At 36.3% G+C, this 19302-nt stretch overlaps 1 protein-coding gene across 1 annotated transcript; it reads left to right on the plus strand.

The window, feature by feature from the left end:
- On the plus strand, positions 1-18931 carry LOC128703797 (uncharacterized). The gene is made up of 8 exons (XM_053798634.2): positions 1-157; positions 2917-3078; positions 6244-6428; positions 7544-7741; positions 9020-9124; positions 15787-15904; positions 16414-16506; positions 18351-18931. Exons 1-8 carry the CDS (start codon positions 119-121, stop codon positions 18459-18461), a joined length of 1011 nt encoding a protein of 336 aa, XP_053654609.1. The 5' UTR covers positions 1-118; the 3' UTR covers positions 18462-18931.
- Positions 18932-19302: the final 371 nt, after the last annotated feature.

Genomic DNA, 19302 nt, shown 5'->3' on the forward strand with positions numbered 1-19302 from the left:
AACCAGTAGAGGCAATTGAATTCATCTGTAAGTGTAATAATTCTGGCAAGAAACGTGCAGTGGGTGATAAACGAGGAGGTGTGTAGGAGGAGAACTGGTCAGTGAGTCTTGTATAGCCATGAAGATCACAGTGTCTCTCATCTTTCTGCTTTTATCTGTAAGTAAACATTCCCACTTTAGGATTAGGTTAGGTTCCGTTACGTTAGATTACGTTACGTTACGTTACGTTACGCTAGGTTACGTTACGGTAGGTTACATTACGTTAGGTTACGTTACGCTAGGTTACGTTACGTTACGATAGGTTACGTTAGGTAAGATTTGCTTGGAAGGTAGACAAGTATTTCCTGACGTGGATCTTAGTTATATGATGACCCGCCGCTGGATCTTTTCGTCATCTGATTGATGCCTTCAGCTGGCTTACCCGTCCACCACTTTGGACATTAAAGTTATAATTATAACCATTTTTAATACTAACTTAGGAATGTTCTGGTGGACAATATATAGCGTACATGAGTCCAAGGGGTGAGTGGATGTTTATATTTTGCCTCTGAAGTGGCTAGTTTATTGTGTACCCCATATCCATCCTGTGGATGGTAGCGCAAGAGCATGTGGATACATGAAAGGCCTAGGAACTAGGCCTCAAAAGAATTAACAGGAAAGAATCCGAATCTAAATCTTCAGTTTGTCTATTCTGTTGCAAGCAAATTTACGATATTTGCTGAATATGTCTGGTATCTTATGTTCATATCCCTGGAGTCAGGGGTGAGTAATAACACAAGAAGCCAGGATTATGTAATAATAATAATAATAATAATAATAATAATAATAATAATAATAATAATAATAATAATAATAATAATAATAATAATAATAATAATAATAATAAAATAATAATAATAATAATAATAATAATAATAATAATAATAATAATAATAATAATAATAATAATAATAATAATAATAATTTTTATTTTTACAAGTACATGATGCAACTTATACAGACCATAGCTGACATTAATGACATACTATACACAAAAATCCTGGTTAAAGAGAGTATTTCGAGCAAAATAGGCTAATTTTGTCCCCAGGATGCGACCCACACCAGTCGACTAACACCCAGGTACCTATTTTACCGCTAGGTGAACATGGACAGCAGGTGTCTCAAGGAAACACGTCCTAATGATCCCACCCGTTATATAGAAAGTTAATAATGCCCTACACAGAACGAGAGGGTATCACACCCTTGACCCTTGAGTCAGTATTACATCTGTGTTATCCATTTTAGATTAGATATGGATGTAGATACAGACCTGATGGGCGAGTTTGTTGGACGGTAGCGAACTTATGTGTACCCATAACACCATGACAACAACAGGTTGGGTTAAGTTCGGTTAGGTTAGGTTAGGTTAGGTTAGGTTAGGTTAGGTTAGGTTTGGTTAGGTTAAGTTATGTTAGGTTTGGTTTGGTTAGGTTAGGTTAGGTGAGATTAGGTTAGGTTAGGTTAGGTTAGGTTAGGTTAGGTTAAGTTATGTTAGGTTTGGTTTGGTTAGGTTAGGTTAGGTGAGATTAGGTTAGGTTAGGTTAGGTTAGGTTAGGTTAGGTTAGGTTTGGTTAGGTTAAGTTATGTTAGGTTTGGTTAGGTTAGGTTAGGTTAGGTTAGGTTAAGTTAGGTTAGGTTAAGTTAGGTTAGGTTTGGTTAGGTTAAGTTATGTTAGGTTTGGTTTGGTTAGGTTAGGTTAGGTGAGATTAGGTTAGGTTAGGTTAGGTTAGGTTAGGTTAGGTTTGCTTAGGTTAAGTTAGGTTAGGTTTGGTTAGGTTAAGTTACGTTAGGTTTGGTTTGGCTAGGTTAGATTAGGTTAGGCTTAGTTAGGTTTGGTTAGGTTTGGTTAGGTTAAATTTGGTTAGGTTTGGTTTGGTTAAGTTAGGTTAGGTTAGGTTTGGTTTGGTTAAGTTAGGTTAGGTTAGGTTTGTGTGGCATGCAAAGAGTACGTAACCTTTATTCGGCGCATGGACACACCCTCATTTACAGGCTATCTCCCCCAACCCTCGAACCAGGTTGCTAAGAGTTGATGATGGGGCCCCATCGTTCAACTAGTGACCAGGTTCTAGCCAATAAGAAGGTGGGATTGACAATCGCAGAGGTTATGTGGATACCGCTCTCCTGTCTGCCCTTGTCATTCCCATTCTAGAGCTGGTTGAAGCACGGTCTGCTATCTTGTGGCTTCTATTTCTGCCTTGCTTACCGTGGAGTGCACTATATTTATCACTGTACATAGTGTACATATTGCTGTTCTAAATTGGTGAAGGATAATATAAGTCTAAACTTTTTCTACTGTGTTTATTTGCTCCCATTACACCTGGGATAACAGGCCATTTGAAATCCTAGGTTGTAATAGTTTGGTTTGGTTAAGTTAGGTTAGGTTAGGTTAGGTTTGGTTAGGTTAGGTAAGATTTGTCAGGAATCAGGACATGTGTTTCCTGACTCTGGTCTTAGTCATATGATGACCCGCCACTGGAGCTTTTGGTCATATGATCGAGGCCTTCCGCTGGCTTACCCCTCCACCCCTTTTAAAAATTAATGATTACTAGGACAATAGCTGACGCAATAGTATCGTAGTTATCATTGGCTGCTTCAGTACAAATGTATCCCTACGACATATACAGGTATTCCCTACCCTTAAATACAGGTATCCCTACGGGTATACGTCTTACCCCCGCCCAAGATTCAACCCGAGTCCTTTCGATTGTATGCTGAGCTACGAGGGATGACCAGGAAGGACAGTTTGATCTGTGCAGTTATGCAGTTCGTAAACTGCAGCGAGTTCATCCAGGCAGGCCCAGGAGACAGAGCTCAACATCCAGTTAATTACACACACTAGGGGTAACTAATCCAAATGAAACACATTTTTTTACGCAGGTGGTGGTGTCGAGGGCAGACTGGACAGGGTGGCTAGAAGGTAAATTTGATGGCCTATTCCAGCCTAACCTGCCCCAGGCTGACCTGCCCCAGGCTGACCTGCTCCAGGCTGACCTGCCCCAGGCTGACCTGCCCCAGGCTGACCTGCCCCAGGCTGACCAAGTAAGTTTACATTAAATTTCTTCTTACAACTGAAACAATGCCATTATTCTGAGGGTAAGCGCTAAATCCATAGGGGTCATACAGCTCCTAGGGGAATGAGGAGGAAACAGGTTTGATCCAGGGAAAGAGAGGACAGCTCAAAGTCCCCAAATCAAGAACTTCTCTGCCAGGCTGAGTCGTCCCTCGCTCACAGACATTCGGAATCAATAACCATCTTCAATTAAATTAATCTAAGGCATTTTCTAGCACGAATTTCACTATAATATACCCTCCAAGATAGGGGGCTCTTGATCCAAGGAATCAAGAGCTTAGTGCAGTGTGGGGGGCGAAGTTTTTACTCACAGTAGAGTACGTTGTTAATTTATTTTTCTTTGTTATAATGAGAAAAGATTTTTAAGATCGGCTTTATTAAGTTACGAATAATTTCACGTGTTTGTGGCTTCCATAAAGCTTCGATAAAGTTACGATAAAGCTTCGATAAAGTTACGATAAAGCTTCGATAAAGTTACGATAAAGCTTCGATAAAGTTACGATAAAGCTTCGATAAAGTTACGATAAAGCTTCGATAAAGTTACGATAAAGCTTCGATAAAGCTTCGATAAAGTTACGATAAAGCTTCGATAAAGCTTTGATAAAGCTTCGATAAAGCTTCGATAAAGTTACGATAAAGCTTCGATAAAGTTACGATAAAGCTTCGATAAAGTTACGATAAAGCTTCGATAAAGTTACGATAAAGTTACGATAAAGCTTCGATAAAGCTTCGATAAAGTTACGATAAAGCTTCGATAAAGTTACGATAAAGCTTCGATAAAGTTACGATAAAGCTTCGATAAAGTTACGATAAAGCTTCGATAAAGTTACGATAAAGCTTCGATAAAGCTTCGATAAAGTTACGATAAAGCTTCGATAAAGCTTTGATAAAGCTTCGATAAAGCTTCGATAAAGTTACGATAAAGCTTCGATAAAGTTACGATAAAGCTTCGATAAAGTTACGATAAAGCTTCGATAAAGCTTCGATAAAGTTACGATAAAGCTTCGATAAAGCTTTGATAAAGCTTCGATAAAGCTTCGATAAAGTTACGATAAAGCTTCGATAAAGTTACGATAAAGCTTCGATAAAGTTACGATAAAGCTTCGATAAAGTTACGATAAAGTTACGATAAAGCTTCGATAAAGCTTCGATAAAGTTACGATAAAGCTTCGATAAAGTTACGATAAAGCTTCGATAAAGTTACGATAAAGCTTCGATAAAGCTTCGATAAAGCTTTGATAAAGCTTCGATAAAGCTTCGATAAAGTTACGATAAAGCTTCGATAAAGTTACGATAAAGCTTCGATAAAGTTACGATAAAGCTTCGATAAAGTTACGATAAAGCTTCGATAAAGTTACGATAAAGCTTCGATAAAGCTTCGATAAAGCTTTGATAAAGCTTCGATAAAGCTTCGACAAAGTTACGATAAAGCTTCGATAAAGCTTCGATAAAGCTTTGATAAAGCTTCGATAAAGCTTCGATAAAGTTACGATAAAGCTTCGATAAAGTTACGATAAAGCTTCGATAAAGTTACGATAAAGCTTCGATAAAGTTACGATAAAGCTTCGATAAAGCTTCGATAAAGCTTTGATAAAGCTTCGATAAAGCTTCGATAAAGTTACGATAAAGCTTCGATAAAGTTACGATAAAGCTTCGATAAAGTTACGATAAAGCTTCGATAAAGCTTTGATAAAGTTTCGATAAAGCTTTGATAAAGCTTCGATAAAGCTTTGATAAAGTTTCGATAAAGCTTTGATAAAACTTCTATAAAGCTTTGATAAAACTTTGATAAAGCTTCGATAAAGTTACGATAAAGCTTCGATAAAGCTTCGATAAAATTTCGATAAAGTTACGATAAAGCTTTGATAAAGTTACGATAAAACTTCGATAAAGCTTCGATAAAACTTCGATAAAGCTTCGATAAAACTTCGATAAAGCTTCGATAAAGCTTCGATAAAACTTCGATAAAGCTTCGATAAAGCTTCGATAAAACTTCGATAAAGCTTCGATAAAGCTTCGATAAAACTTCGATAAAGCTTCGATAAAGCTTCGATAAAACTTCGATAAAGCTTCGATAAAGCTTCGATAAAACTTCGATAAAACTTCGATAAAGCTTCGATAAAGCTTCGATAAAACTTCGATAAAGCTTCGATAAAGCTTCGATAAAACTTCGATAAAGCTTCGATAAAGCTTCGATAAAACTTCGATAAAGCTTCGATAAAGCTTCGATAAAACTTCGATAAAGCTTCGATAAAGCTTCGATAAAACTTCGATAAAGCTTCGATAAAGCTTCGATAAAACTTCGATAAAACTTCGATAAAGCTTCGATAAAGCTTCGATAAAACTTCGATAAAGCTTCGATAAAGCTTCGATAAAACTTCGATAAAGCTTCGATAAAGCTTCGATAAAACTTCGATAAAACTTCGATAAAGCTTCGATAAAACTTCGATAAAACTTCGATAAAGCTTCGATAAAACTTCGATAAAACTTCGATAAAGCTTCGATAAAACTTCGATAAAACTTCGATAAAGCTTCGATAAAACTTCGATAAAACTTCGATAAAGCTTCGATAAAGCTTCGATAAAGCTTCGATAAAGCTTCGATAAAGCTTCGATAAAGCGAAACTAAGTCAATAGCGGATAATATTTATTGCCTTCCCTTGTACTGATAAAGCCACTGGTGGGCGAAATGTCTACAGATAATAATACCCAGATATTGCACGTCTCTCCCGTTCTTCATCAACAAGGGAGAAACGTGCTTAAGTGAACTTAGAATAATATTTGCGTTTTTTTTCTTGTGCATTTGTCACGTTTTATCGCTTTTTAAACGTTAAGGTCATGGGTTGAGTGAACTGTGACCTTGGTATACCTGGATACCTGGAGAGAGTTTCGGGGGGTCAACGCCCCTGTGACCCGGTCTGAGACCAGGCCTCGTGGTGGATCAGGGTCTGATCAACCAAGCTATTACTCCTGGCCACACGTAAACTGACGTACGAACATGATGACGCTGCTGGCTGAAAGGTCAGATGTGTAACTAATGGAGGGCGAAACGTTGCCACAGTAAACTGTCGAATTAGTTGCACTTATTTCCTTACACTAAAAACATTGTCGGTAATTCTACCAGCGTTATTGCAGGATGATGATGGTAATGACGAGGATGATGATGGTGGACGTGGCGTAGAACGGATGATTGAGGCTGTTAAGGATGCTTTTCAGGAGATGACGAAGAAGCGCAGCTCCTGGTACCAGCACTACAATGCGCTGGCTGCTGGCGCAACTAACAACTCCGCTGTGGTTACAGAGCTACTGGCTATCAGCAGGTAACACTTGTAATGCTAGTGTAGCCACTTAGAAAGTTACACCTGTGTTGCTGTCAGCAGGTAACACTTGTAATACTAGTGTAGCCACTTAGAAAGTTACACCTGTGTTGCTGTCAGCAGGTAACACTTGTAATACTAGTGTACCCATTTAGCCAGCATCACAGTATCCATCAGAGCATCTTAGAACCCTAGCATTACGGTAGCTCATCAGGGCATCTTAGAACCCCAGCATCTCATTAGCCAATCAGAACATCTTAGAATCCCAGCATCACAAAAACTCATCAGAACATCTTGTGCAAGAATGGTATATAATACCGACAAGATGAAATTAAGACACATGTGCAACATCTGGGTATCTTTATTGTAGACGTTTCGCCATCCAGTGGCTTTAACAATACAAATTCCAGGACATAACTTGAAGACAGTAGGACTATATATTGATTACCTCATCTTCTGTATATAGACCTACTGTCTTCAAGTTATGTCCTGGAATTTGTATTGATAAAGCCAATGGATGGCGAAACGTCTACAATAAAGATACCCAGATGTTGCACAGAACATCTTAGAACCCCACCATCTTAATAACCATCAGAGCATCTTAGAGCCCCCAGCATCACAAAAACTCATCAGAACATCTTAGAACCCCACCATCTTAATAACCATCAGAGCATCTTAGAACCCCCAGCATCACAAAAACTCATCAGAACATCTTAGAACCCCACCATCTTAATAACCATCAGAGCATCTTAGAACCCCCAGCATCACAAAAACTCATCAGAACATCTTAGAACCCCACCATCTTAATAACCATCAGAGCATCTTAGAGCCCCCAGCATCACAAAAACTCATCAGAACATCTTAGAACCCCACCATCTTAATAACCATCAGAGCATCTTAGAGCCCCCAGCATCACAAAAACTCATCAGAACATCTTAGAACCCCACCATCTTAATAACCATCAGAGCATCTTAGAGCCCCCAGCATCACAAAAACTCATCAGAACATCTTAGAACCCCACCATCTTAATAACCATCAGAGCATCTTAGAGCCCTCAGCATCACAAAAACTCATCAGATTCTCTAAGAACAACAGCAACATTTGTTCCTGTCTATCAGTGTCGCGATGCCAATCATCTGGAACGCCTACGTGGGGTCTCTGCTGACGGAGAGGCAGGGCAAACTTCGCCAGGAGAACATTAGGACCTTCAGCCCATCAGATCAACTCGCATCCCAGCGTCTGAGTGTCCCGGCAGGATTTACTGAACAAGACGACTTCACGGTTGAGATTACAATGGCACTCAACAAGATAGATTCGTGAGTGGTAATTATTCTTACTGTTGGGAATAAATATTTTAGAAAAAAAACGAGAAGTTGATAAATGTGGCGTTTGTGCCCCATTTGGGTATTTGTTTTATTCTGGAAAACGTTTAGTAAGCCAGTGGCTTCTTCAGTCCAGTGCAGAGAAAGTTGGAAGATCAAGAGGAGGGTTGAGGTAATCAGTCCCTCAACACTTTTATCAAGACTGATGGACTGAGCACAGCTACTCCAGGTTTAGAGACTGATTACCTCAAACTCATCTTCATCTTTCACCTTTATCTACATTGGACTGAAGAAGCCACTGGCTGGCGAAACGTTTCCAGAATAAAGATACCCAAATGTTTCACAAGTGTCTCATTATCATTCTTATTGTTTCAATAATAACAACATCAATAATTATATTGATGGAGTGCAAAACAAGAAATATAAATGAATAAGACACACTTGGGTATCTTTGCTGTGGAGACGTTTCGCCCACCAGTGGCTTTACCAGTCCCGTGCAGAGAGTAATTACTGGAGACGCTGAAGGACACGAAGTAGGTTTGAGGTGTTCAGTCCCTCAGTCTTGGAGTTGGTGAACACCACCGAAGTCTTGAAGAATCTTCAAGTCTTTGAATTTGCAGCGATAAAGCCACTGGATGGCGAAATGTCTACAAATAAAGTCACCCAGGTGTTGAACATGTGTCTAATTCTTCAACAACAACAACAATAATAATAATAATAATAATAATAATAATAATAATAATAATAATAATAATAATAATAATAATAATAATAATAATAATAATAATAACAATAATAATAATAATAATAATAATAATAATAATAATAATAATAATAATAATAATAATAATAATAATAATAATAATAATAATAATAATAATGAAAGTTAAGACAAGATGAGAATAATAATAATAATAATAATAATAATAATAATAATAATAATAATAATAATAATAATAATAATAATAATAATAATAATAATAATAATAATAATAACAATAATAAAAATAATAATAATAATAATAATAATAATAATAATAATAATAATAATAATAATAATAATAATAATAATAACAATAATAATAGTAATAATAATAATAATAATAATAATAATAATAATAATAATAATAATAATAATAATAATAATAATAATAATAATAATAATAATAATAATAATAACAATAATAATAGTAATAATAATAATAATAATAATAATAATAATAATAATAATAATAATAATAATAATAATAATAATAATAAATTTTTTGCCAGCGTGGGTGTCATGTTGATGCCAGAAACTGACCAAGACATAGTCAGGTACCAGGGTGACATCCTCGTCGTTGCTGACCTTCACTGGCAGTACCAAAACGATGATCGGTAAGTTTTGACCTTTTTTTGGGATTGTGGGAGGGAGGGGAAAATGATGTTGGTATTTATTGCCAAAGTTCATACCAGGAGAAAATGATAAACCTGTAAGAGTCGTATTACGTTCTTGATGACATGAGAACATACGAATGTAGGAACACTGGAGAAGGCCTAGTGGCCCATACAAGGCAGGTGCTTACTAAAACCACGCCCTACTAGAGCTACCCAAGAATTTACTCCCGTACCCACCACACGCTAAGACCTCGTCACCAGCATCAAGGTAACTTCTCCCTTGAAATGGGTAACTTGCCTTACTAAGGTTGGGGTAAGATCCCTGAGCCTGGAAGTTCAAGTGTCGTAACGCCACTGAAAGAACGTAAGACTACGGTGCTGTTCACCAAATCCAAGGTTGAGGGATTGATTATCTCATCCTTTGTGAATAATTCTTTACATTTTGTCCTCATATTGTACCGATAAAGCCGCTGGTGGGCGAAACGTCTACAAATAAAGATGCCCAGATGTTGTACATGTGTCTGATTGTGCAAGAGAGGAGTGCTGTTGCAGGCTTACTGACCCATGCTAGGCAGGTCCAAGTCACACCCACCCTCACCTACTTATATACTTTAGACACTTTTTCAACATTTGGGTATCTGGAATCGTTTCGCCACACAGTGGTTTCTTCAGTCCAATGCGGAAAAAGGTGGAATAAGAGGAAGACTTTGAGGTAATCAGTCCCTCAGCCTGGAGTCGATGTCTTCAGTCACTTAATATTGATAAAAGATCATTTAAGATTATATATTGTACATAAATGCTGAAACTGGTATAAAATACCGAAACGTTTGGTACTGACGAAACGCTTCGCCCACACAGTATAAAAGATTATAAAAGATCCCAATGGAAATAAGAACGTAGATTTGAGGCAATCAGTCCCTCAGCCTGGAGAAGTTCTGTTCCAAAGTTCCAGACTTTGGAACAAAACTTCTCCAGGCTGAGGGACTGATAACCTCAAATCTACGACTTCCAGGGTGATGGACTGACTACATCGTCTTCACGGAAATAAGAACACAAGGAAGGAGAACACAGCAGTAGGCCTGTCGGCCCATACTAGGCAGGTCCTTCACGAATTCAACCCACTAACAGAATATTTGCCCAACCCACTTTTAGTGGGTTATCCTGAGTTTTTATACACATACTGCTGTGTGTGTCACTCTACGTAACTGACTTTATGTATACTTGAGTAAACTTACTTACTTACTAACTTGCTTACTAACTTGCTTACTTACTAACTTACTTACTTACTAACTTGCTTACTTACTAACTTGCTTGCTTACTAACTTGCTTACTAACTTGCTTACTTACTAACTTGCTTACTTACTAACTTGCTTACTTACTAACTTGCTTACTTACTAACTTGCTTACTTACTAACTTGCTTACTTACTAACTTACTTACTAACTTGCTTATTTACTAACTTGCTTACTTACTAACTTGCTTACTTACTAACTTACTTACTTACTAACTTGCTTACTTACTAACTTGCTTACTTACTAACTTCCTTACTTACTAAATTGCTTACTAACTAACTTACTTACTTACTAAATTGCTTGCTTACTAACTTACTTACTTACTAACTTGCTTACTTACTAACTTGCTTACTTACTAACTTCCTTACTTACTAACTTGCTTACTTACTAACTTGCTTACTTACTAACTTGCTTGCTTACTAACTTGCTTACTTACTAACTTACTTACTTACTAACTTGCTTACTTACTAACTTGCTTACTTACTAACTTGCTTACTTACTAACTTGCTTACTTACTAACTTACTTACTAACTTGCTTACTTACTAACTTGCTTACTAACTAACTTGCTTACTTACTAACTTGCTTACTTACTAACTTGCTTACTTACTAACTTACTTACTAACTTGCTTACTTACTAACTTGCTTACTTACTAACTTGCTTACTTACTAACTTGCTTACTTACTAACTTACTAACTTGCTTACTTACTAACTTGCTTACTTACTAACTTGCTTACTTACTAACTTGCTTACTTACTAACTTACTTACTAACTTGCTTACTTACTAACTTGCTTACTTACTAACTTGCTTACTTACTAACTTGCTTAGTTACTAACTTACTTACTAACTTGCTTACTTACTAACTTGCTTACTTACTAACTTGCTTACTTACTAACTTGCTTACTTACTAACTTACTTACTAACTTGCTTACTTACTAACTTGCTTACTTACTAACTTGCTTACTTACTAACTTGCTTGCTTACTAACTTGCTTACTTACTAACTTGCTTACTTACTAACTTGCTTACTTACTAACTTGCTTGCTTACTAACTTGCTTACTAACTTACTTACTTACTAACTTGCTTGCTTACTAACTTGCTTACTTACTAACTTACTTACTAACTTACTTACTAACTTACTTACTTACTAACTTGCTTACTTACTAACTTGCTTACTTACTAACTTGCTTACTTACTAACTTGCTTACTTACTAACTTGCTTACTTACTAACTTGCTTACTTACTAACTTACTTACTAACTTGCTTACTTACTAACTTGCTTACTTACTAACTTGCTTACTTACTAACTTGCTTACTTACTAACTTAGTTACTAACTTGCTTACTTACTAACTTGCTTACTTACTAACTTGCTTACTTACTAACTTGCTTACTTACTAACTTACTTACTAACTTGCTTACTTACTAACTTGCTTACTTACTAACTTGCTTACTTACTAACTTGCTTACTTACTAACTTACTTACTAACTTGCTTACTTACTAACTTGCTTACTTACTAACTTGCTTACTTACTAACTTGCTTACTTACTAACTTACTTACTAACTTGCTTACTTACTAACTTGCTTACTTACTAACTTGCTTACTTACTAACTTGCTTACTTACTAACTTACTTACTAACTTGCTTACTTACTAACTTGCTTACTTACTAACTTGCTTACTTACTAACTTGCTTGCTTACTAACTTGCTTACTTACTAACTTGCTTACTTACTAACTTGCTTACTTACTAACTTGCTTGCTTACTAACTTGCTTACTTACTAACTTGCTTACTAACTTACTTACTTACTAACTTGCTTGCTTACTAACTTGCTTACTTACTAACTTACTTACTAACTTACTTACTTACTAACTTGCTTACTTACTAACTTGCTTACTTACTAACTTGCTTACTTACTAACTTGCTTGCTTACTAACTTGCTTACTTACTAACTTGCTTACTTACTAACTTGCTTACTAACTTACTTACTAACTCGCTTACTTACTAACTTGCTTACTTACTAACTTGCTTACTTACTAACTTACTTAATTACTAACTTGCTTACTTACTAACTTGCTTACTTACTAACTTACTTACTAACTTACTTACTTACTAACTTGCTTACTTACTAACTTGCTTACTTACTAACTTGCTTACTTACTAACTTGCTTACTTACTAACTTGCTTACTTACTAACTTGCTTACTTACTAACTTACTTACTAACTTACTTACTAACTTGCTTACTTACTAACTTGCTTACTTACTAACTTGCTTACTAACTTACTTACTAACTTGCTTACTTACTAACTTGCTTACTTACTAACTTGCTTACTTACAAACTTACTTACCTACTAACTTGCTTACTTACTAACTTGCTTACTTACTAACTTACTTACTAACTTACTTACTTACTAACTTGCTTACTTACTAACTTGCTTACTTACTAACTTGCTTACTTACTAACTTGCTTACTTACTAACTTGCTTACTTGCTAACCTGCTTACTTACTAACTTGCTTGGTATAAACCTTGGTAATAAATACCGTGTCTTTCTAAACCACTAACTTGCTTACTTACTAACTTGCTTACTTACTAACTTGCTTACTTACTAACTTGCTTACTTACTAACTTGCTTACTTACTAACTTGCTTACTAACTTACTTACTAACTTGCTTACTTACTAACTTGCTTACTTACTAACTTGCTTACTTACAAACTTACTTACCTACTAACTTGCTTACTTACTAACTTGCTTACTTACTAACTTACTTACTAACTTACTTACTTACTAACTTGCTTACTTACTAACTTGCTTACTTACTAACTTGCTTACTTACTAACTTGCTTACTTACTAACTTGCTTACTTGCTAACCTGCTTACTTACTAACTTGCTTGGTATAAACCTTGGTAATAAATACCGTGTCTTTCTAAACCACTAACTTGCTTACTTACTAACTTGCTTACTTACTAACTTGCTTACTTACTAACTTGCTTACTTACTAACTTGCTTACTTACTAACTTGCTTACTTACTAACTTGCTTACTTACTAACTTGCTTACTTACTAACTTGCTTACTTACTAACTTGCTTACTAACTTACTTACTAACTTGCTTACTTACTAACTTGCTTACTTACTAACTTGCTTACTTACTAACTTGCTTACTAACTTACTTACTAACTTGCTTACTTACTAACTTGCTTACTTACTAACTTACTTACTAACTTACTTACTTACTAACTTACTTACTTACTAACTTACTTACTTACTAACTTGCTTACTTACTAACTTGCTTACTAACTTGCTTACTTACTAACTTGCTTACTTACTAACTTGCTTACTTACTAACTTGCTTACTTACTAACTTACTTACTAACTTGCTTACTTACTAACTTGCTTACTTACTAACTTGCTTACTTACTAACTTGCTTACTTACTAACTTACTTACTAACTTGCTTACTTACTAACTTGCTTACTTACTAACTTGCTTACTTACTAACTTGCTTACTTACTAACTTACTTACTAACTTGCTTACTTACTAACTTGCTTACTTACTAACTTGCTTACTTACTAACTTGCTTACTTACTAACTTACTTACTAACTTGCTTACTTACTAACTTGCTTACTTACTGACTTGCTTACTTACTAACTTACTTACTAACTTGCTTACTTACTAACTTGCTTACTTACTAACTTGCTTACTTACTAACTTGCTTACTTACTAACTTACTTACTAACTTGCTTACTTACTAACTTGCTTACTTACTAACTTGCTTACTTACTAACTTGCTTGCTTACTAACTTGCTTACTTACTAACTTGCTTACTTACTAACTTGCTTACTTACTAACTTGCTTGCTTACTAACTTGCTTACTTACTAACTTGCTTACTAACTTACTTACTTACTAACTTGCTTGCTTACTAACTTGCTTACTTACTAACTTACTTACTAACTTACTTACTTACTAACTTGCTTACTTACTAACTTGCTTACTTACTAACTTGCTTACTTACTAACTTGCTTGCTTACTAACTTGCTTACTTACTAACTTGCTTACTTACTAACTTGCTTACTAACTTACTTACTAACTCGCTTACTTACTAACTTGCTTACTTACTAACTTGCTTACTTACTAACTTACTTAATTACTAACTTGCTTACTTACTAACTTGCTTACTTACTAACTTACTTACTAACTTACTTACTTACTAACTTGCTTACTTACTAACTTGCTTACTTACTAACTTGCTTACTTACTAACTTGCTTACTTACTAACTTGCTTACTTACTAACTTGCTTACTTACTAACTTGCTTACTTACTAACTTACTTACTAACTTACTTACTAACTTGCTTACTTACTAACTTGCTTACTTACTAATTTGCTTACTAACTTACTTACTAACTTGCTTACTTACTAACTTGCTTACTTACTAACTTGATTACTTACAAACTTACTTACCTACTAATTTGCTTACTTACTAACTTGCTTACTTACTAACTTACTTACTAACTTACTTACTTACTAACTTGCTTACTTACTAACTTGCTTACTTACTAACTTGCTTACTTACTAACTTGCTTACTTACTAACTTGCTTACTTGCTAACCTGCTTACTTACTAACTTGCTTGGTATAAACCTTGGTAATAAATACCGTGTCTTTCTAAACCACTAACTTGCTTACTTACTAACTTGCTTACTTACTAACTTGCTTACTTACTAACTTGCTTACTTACTAACTTGCTTACTTACTAACTTGCTTACTTACTAACTTGCTTACTTACTAACTTGCTTTCTTACTAACTTGCTTACTTACTAACTTGCTTACTTACTAACTTGCTTACTTACTAACTTGCTTACTTACTAACTTGCTTACTAACTTACTTACTAACTTGCTTACTTACTAACTTGCTTACTTACTAACTTGCTTACTAACTTACTTACTAACTTGCTTACTTACTAACTTGCTTACTTACTAACTTACTTACTAACTTACTTACTTACTAACTTACTTACTTACTAACTTACTTACTTACTAACTTGCTTACTTACTAACTTGCTTACTTACTAACTTGCTTACTTACTAACTGGCTTACTAACTTACTTACTAACTTGCTTACTTACTAACTTGCTTACTTACTAACTTACTTACTAACTTACTTACTTACTAACTTACTTACTTACTAACTTACTTACTTACTAACTTGCTTACTTACTAACTTGCTTACTTACTAACTTGCTTACTTACTAACTTGCTTACTTACAAACTTGCTTACTTACTAACTTGCTTACTTACTAACTTACTTACTTACTAACTTGCTTACTTACTAACTTACTTACCTATTTCTTGATTTTTCACCGTTTTAGGGTTCTAGTTTTCGGTGACATGACTGCTGGAACATTTGGCCCTCGTGAGGAGAAGTACAGGGACGACAGGTGGCGAAACATAGCACTGGGCGAGAGGTTCTTGATGGTGTTTATGAAGGTAAGAAACACTACTTGCCTTTGTGATTTGAGGAGAAATTATTCAGGGAACCGACAAGTTGATAAATTAAACACATCTGCAAAACTTAGTTATTTTTAATGAGGGAACGTTTCGCCACACAGTGGCTTCATCAGTCTTATAGGAAGAAGAATGGCGAAGATCAGAAGTAGTTTGAGGTGATCAGTCCCTCAGTCTGGAGTCTATGTAATTAGTCCACAAAATCTTAATGGGTGAAGTTTTTCCTGAGTAAAGTTACCCAAATATTGCATACGTGTCTAATTTATCGTCATTTATCGTCATTTATCGTGATTCAGAAACACTTTACACTTTACGACGTTTTGCCCACAAGTGTACCTCAAATGCTGTATAAAGTTCCACTGTATGATGACGATGATGATAATAATGATAATAAATATAATAATAATAATAATAATAATAATAATAATAATAATAATAATAATAATAATAATAATAATAATAATAATAATAATAATTACCATGTGTTACAGAGAGGAGGCTGTATACACGTGTTTATAAGCTCAGGCAAGAGTATCTATCTTCAGGAGCCTAGACCAGTGGCACCTTACACCTTCTGTCCTCAGGTGGGTGACTCTGTCCCCAGGTGGGTGACTGTATCCCCAGGTGGGTGATTATGTCCTCCAGGTCAGTGACTATGTCCTCCACGCAGGTTCCAGGTGTTGTTGATCACTTACTAATTGAAAGGAAGAATAGCAGAGATAACCCCAGACCTCATGGCTCTCACAGAGACTAAACAGATAACAGATGCTGTATTCCCAGCAGCAAACCTTTGGCTAATCTTTTCAACATATCACTACAAACTGGCATGGTGCCAGATAAGTGGAAAATGGCAAATGTGATACCTATTTTCAAAGCAGGTGACAGGTCCTTAGCTTCGAACTATAGACCAATAAGCCTAACCTCCATAGTGGGAAAATTTATGGAATCAATAATTGCCGAGGCAGTTCGTAGCCACCTTGAAGAGCATAAATTAATCAACGAATCTCAGCATGGTTTTACAAAGGGGCGTTCCTGCCTTACGAATTTATTAACTTTTTTCACTAAGGTATTTGAGGAGGTAGATCATGGTAATGAATATGATATTGTGTATATGGACTTCAGTAAGGCTTTTGACAGGGTCCCACATCAGAGACTATTGAGGAAAATTAAGGCACATGGAATAGGAGGAGAAATTTTTTCCTGGATAGAGGCATGGTTGACAAATAGGCAGCAGAGAGTTTGCATAAATGGGGAGAAATCAGAGTGGGGAAGCGTCACGAGCGGTGTTCCACAGGGGTCAGTTTTGGGCCCCCTGATGTTCACAATCTACATAAACGACATAGATGAGGGTATAAAGAGCGACATCAGCAAGTTTGCCGATGACACCAAAATAGGCCGTCGAATTCATTCTGACGAGGACATTCGAGCACTCCAGGAAGATTTGAATAGACTGATGCAGTGGTCGGAGAAGTGGCAGATGCAGTTTAATATAGACAAATGCAAAGTTCTAAATGTTGGACAGGACAATAACCATGCCACATATAAACTAAATAATGTAGATCTTAATATTACGGATTGCGAAAAAGATTTAGGAGTTCTGGTTAGCAGTAATCTGAAACCAAGACAACAGTGCATAAGTGTTAGCAATAAAGCTAATATCCTTGGCTTCATATCAAGAAGCATAAATAATAGGAGTCCTCAGGTTGTTCTTCAACTCTATACATCCTTGGTTAGGCCTCATTTAGATTATGCTGCACAATTTTGGTCACCGTATTACAGAATGGATATAAATGCTCTGGAAAATGTACAAAGGAGGATGACAAAGTTGATCCCATGTATCAGAAACCTTCCCTATGAGGATAGACTAAGGGCCCTGAATCTGCACTCTCTAGAAAGACGTAGAATTAGGGGGGATATGATTGAGGTGTATAAATGGAAGACAGGAATACAGAAGTAAATAGTGTGCTGAAAATATCTAGCCTAGACAGGACTCGCAGCAATGGTTTTAAGTTGGAAAAATTCAGATTCAGGAAGGATATAGGAAAGTACTGGTTTGGTAATAGAGTTGTGGATGAGTGGAACAAACTCCCAAGTACAGTGATAGAGGCCAGAACGTTGTGTAGCTTTAAAAATAGGTTGGATAAATACATGAGTAGATGTGGGTGGGTGTGAGTTAGACATGATAGCTTGTGCTACCAGGTCGGTTGCCGTGTTCCTCCCTTAAGTCAATGTGACCTGACCTGACTAGGTTGGGTGCATTGGCTTAAGCCGGTAGGAGACTTGGACCTGCCTCGCATGGGCCAGTAGGCCTGCTGCAGTGTTCCTTCGTTCTTATGTTCTTATATGATATAGTGAGGAAAGTGGAAAGAGGGATGATGCCTTGCTAATTAGGAATCAGAGATGTTAACGGATTTGTCTCTCTTTACAGGAGAGACGACAGTCAAAGATGCTGCGAGATTCATCTCCTCTCAGTGTGGTGGTCGAAACTATTGATGCTGAGCCGGGGACAGTGGAGGTGCACAGTGTCCTCTGGTGGTAGCGCCACTAGCACCAACACTACACTCTCCAGCACCACTAACACCACCAACACTACACTAAAAGTAATGACAAACCGTTCAGCGCTACTAACACATAAACTGCCCTCGCTGACACAAGTATAACGACAGTTACACTGCCCAGCACCAAATTACCCTATCTAGCACCACTAGAACCACGAATATACTATATAACATCAAAATTATAATACCTAGCGCATCTAACACAATAACAACCCTATCTAGCACCACTAGAACCACGAATATACTGTCTAGCACTGCTACTACACTGCCCAGCACCGCTAACAACCTTATCTAGCTGATAAATTAGACACATGTGCAACATTTGGGTATCTTTATTGAGGAAACGTTTCGTCACACAGTGGCTTCATTAGTCCATACAAAGAAGAATGGTGAAAAACAGGAGGAGTATGTGGTAATCAGTCCCTCAGCTTTGAGTCGATGTGGTCAGTCCATCAATCTTGAAGAGAATACAGCATATGTGCGGAGAAGTAGCTTATATACCGTAGGCAGGAGAGGTGCAGCAGTGGAAGTAGGTCGTGTCCAAGGGTTAGGCGGGTGAAGAATTCCCTGTATTAAGATCCCAAGAAGTTGCTGTGTCAGACAAGAATGTAGATGTTGCACATGTGTCTAATTTATCATCTTGTCGGTTCTCTGAACCATTCACCTACAAACCTTATCTAGCACCATTAGACCACGAATGTACTGTCTAGCACCAATGCAACACTGCCCAGGGCCATAATTGCAAACTTTCAGGATAATATGGTGTTGAATAAAACTTGCAGTGCAAAGTTCAGTGTTTATTTTAAAAACCTATTTTATTTC

Source organism: Cherax quadricarinatus, unplaced genomic scaffold (genome assembly GCF_038502225.1).
Source record: "Cherax quadricarinatus isolate ZL_2023a unplaced genomic scaffold, ASM3850222v1 Contig155, whole genome shotgun sequence".
Classification (NCBI taxonomy): domain Eukaryota; kingdom Metazoa; phylum Arthropoda; class Malacostraca; order Decapoda; family Parastacidae; genus Cherax; species Cherax quadricarinatus.

Excerpts from the sequence above, each read along its gene's own strand:
- LOC128703797 (XM_053798634.2), top strand. The coding sequence starts at position 119 with ATGAAGATCACAGTGTCTCTCATCTTTCTGCTTTTATCT. Across the intron at positions 7,742-9,019 it reads GCACTCAACAAGATAGATTC|CGTGGGTGTCATGTTGATGC; the intron begins GTGAGTGGTAAT and ends ATTTTTTGCCAG. Across the intron at positions 15,905-16,413 it reads TCTTGATGGTGTTTATGAAG|AGAGGAGGCTGTATACACGT; the intron begins GTAAGAAACACT and ends CATGTGTTACAG.